At 58.4% G+C, this 1,814-nt stretch overlaps 1 protein-coding gene across 2 annotated transcripts in view; it reads right to left on the bottom strand.

The window, feature by feature from the left end:
• Positions 1–879: 879 nt before the first annotated feature.
• The window catches only part of LOC119341748 ((+)-neomenthol dehydrogenase-like), a 1,801-nt gene continuing 866 nt past the window's right edge, over positions 880–1,814 (bottom strand). The window contains exons 4-6 of one of the 2 annotated variants that reach the window (XM_037613603.1): positions 1,715–1,747; positions 1,441–1,644; positions 880–1,345 (exon numbers count right to left, since the gene is read on the bottom strand). In XM_037613603.1, coding sequence (XP_037469500.1) covers positions 959–1,345; positions 1,441–1,644; positions 1,715–1,747 — 624 coding nt within the window. In that variant the 3' untranslated portion in view covers positions 880–958. Of the gene's footprint in view, positions 1,346–1,440; positions 1,645–1,714; positions 1,755–1,814 lie in introns of both variants that reach the window. The other variant, XM_037613604.1, reaches the window with a different exon arrangement.

The raw sequence follows: 1,814 nt of genomic DNA, 5'->3' as shown, positions 1-1,814 counted from the left end.
CCCTCCTCCCCCTACGCCCGCCACCACCACCAACCCTCCTTCTCCAACCTCGGCCAGCTCCACCTCCGCACCTAGCACCCGCCATTCCCCGCCGCCAGCCATGGCCTCGCCATTCCCCGCCGCCGCCTCCCCACCCTCCCCCTCGCCCTCCCCCGCGCGGAGAACCACCCGCAAGCCGCCGCCGACCTGAGCACTCCGCCACGACTCCCCCGTATCGCGCCCGTTCGGTGGAGAGGATGGCGAGGAGGAAGACGAAGATGGAATGGGGGAGAGAGCACGCTGCGGGCGAGGGATTTCAGGCGCTGATTTCGAAACCGCCGCCCACGACCACCACTACTCCCTCCTCTAACGCTTACAGGTGGGCCTGGCCGCGTGCGGATAAGGACAGACCGCCCACGACCGCGGCGCGGCACCGATCCAGACCAGGTGGCACCTGGCGGATCCGGGCGCGATAGCTGGCACGATCGTGCGGCCAGGAATCGGCCGCCCGGTCTAGTTAGTTGGTGCGCGGCCACTTTTTAGGATTTAGGATAAAATAAAGAGGATAACCCCCGATCTAACGGTACTGGTTGGTGATGATGGTCTGAGGAAATTGGGTCCAGGATGAGATAGTCCGTGTAACATTCCACAACCATTGGCAGGGCAGTGACCAGCAGGTGGAGGAGGAATTCCAGTACTGAAAGGCGAGCCTGCTTCAGCTGGCATGATTTACAGAGCATATTGCCAATTTAACAGAGCAATGCTTGCGTGCAGAATTGACTCCAAATCTTCCATCATTCTTTATTATTTTCCAATGTAAGTGTCCAATGCATCAGCTTATTATTGATTAAAAGGAAATGCCAAATCCCGTCCGTTATTCTCACAAATCTCAAACCACCTGCGAGTGGGTGGACGAACTGGCTATCGATCTCACGACGGACGTACCGGACCGTGCACGCACCGCCAGCCGGTACCTAGCTCACACGAACGACGCCTCCCGGCCCTTGGTGAAGTACTTGCCGGTCGGGCCGCCGTCCGGCAGCAGCGCCACCCCGACCACGCTGCACGCTCCCTCCTCGGGCGTGAGGACGCCGGAGCCCATGGTCATGTCCGTCTTGACGTAGCCCGGATCGGCGCAGTTGACGCGCAGCGCCAGCGTGGGGTGCCTCCTCGCCATGATCCTCGCGAACGCGTTCGTGGCGACCAGGGTCACCTTGGACGCCGAGAACCCCGCGGGCCACCCGCGCCCCTCCAGCGCGCCGGCCTCGAAGTCGCTCAGGAACTTGTGGAGCACCTCGTCCACCCTCTCCTCCGTCAGGTTGTCGATGTCGTCGAGGTCCCGCCGCACCTCCTCGTCGCCGATAAGCTGCGCATGCAGACATAGATCGATCGAAATCCCTTTATATATGTATATTCGATATCGAGCTTGCATGCATGATTGATGGAAAGAAAATAAGTTACCTTGAGCAGTCCATAGTCGGAGGAGACGCACACTATTTTGCCCTGTGACGAAGAGGAAGATTGCAGCAGCAGAGGGAGCAGAGCTTGGGTGACATGCTTGGTGCCGTAGTAGTTCGTCTCCACGGCTTTCTTTGCAGCGTCGATGGGCTCCCGGACAGTCTTTATCATCCATTCAAGCCTCTGCTTGGTATCCATGCCAGCGAACTGCAGAAATAATTGTTCAGCCTAGTTACATGTCCGAGCAAATGCAGAACAAATTAGCCACCTCACGCACCTTTTCCTCGTTGGTATCCACATCTTGGGGGTACTCAACGAGTAAAGGGGTTGATCCAACATGCCACTTTATAATTGGGCGTCAGTTGAGGGAATCACCC

Source organism: Triticum dicoccoides, chromosome 7B (genome assembly GCF_002162155.2).
Source record: "Triticum dicoccoides isolate Atlit2015 ecotype Zavitan chromosome 7B, WEW_v2.0, whole genome shotgun sequence".
Lineage (NCBI taxonomy): Eukaryota > Viridiplantae > Streptophyta > Magnoliopsida > Poales > Poaceae > Triticum > Triticum dicoccoides.
This window is presented reverse-complemented; position numbering and strand designations above follow the sequence as displayed.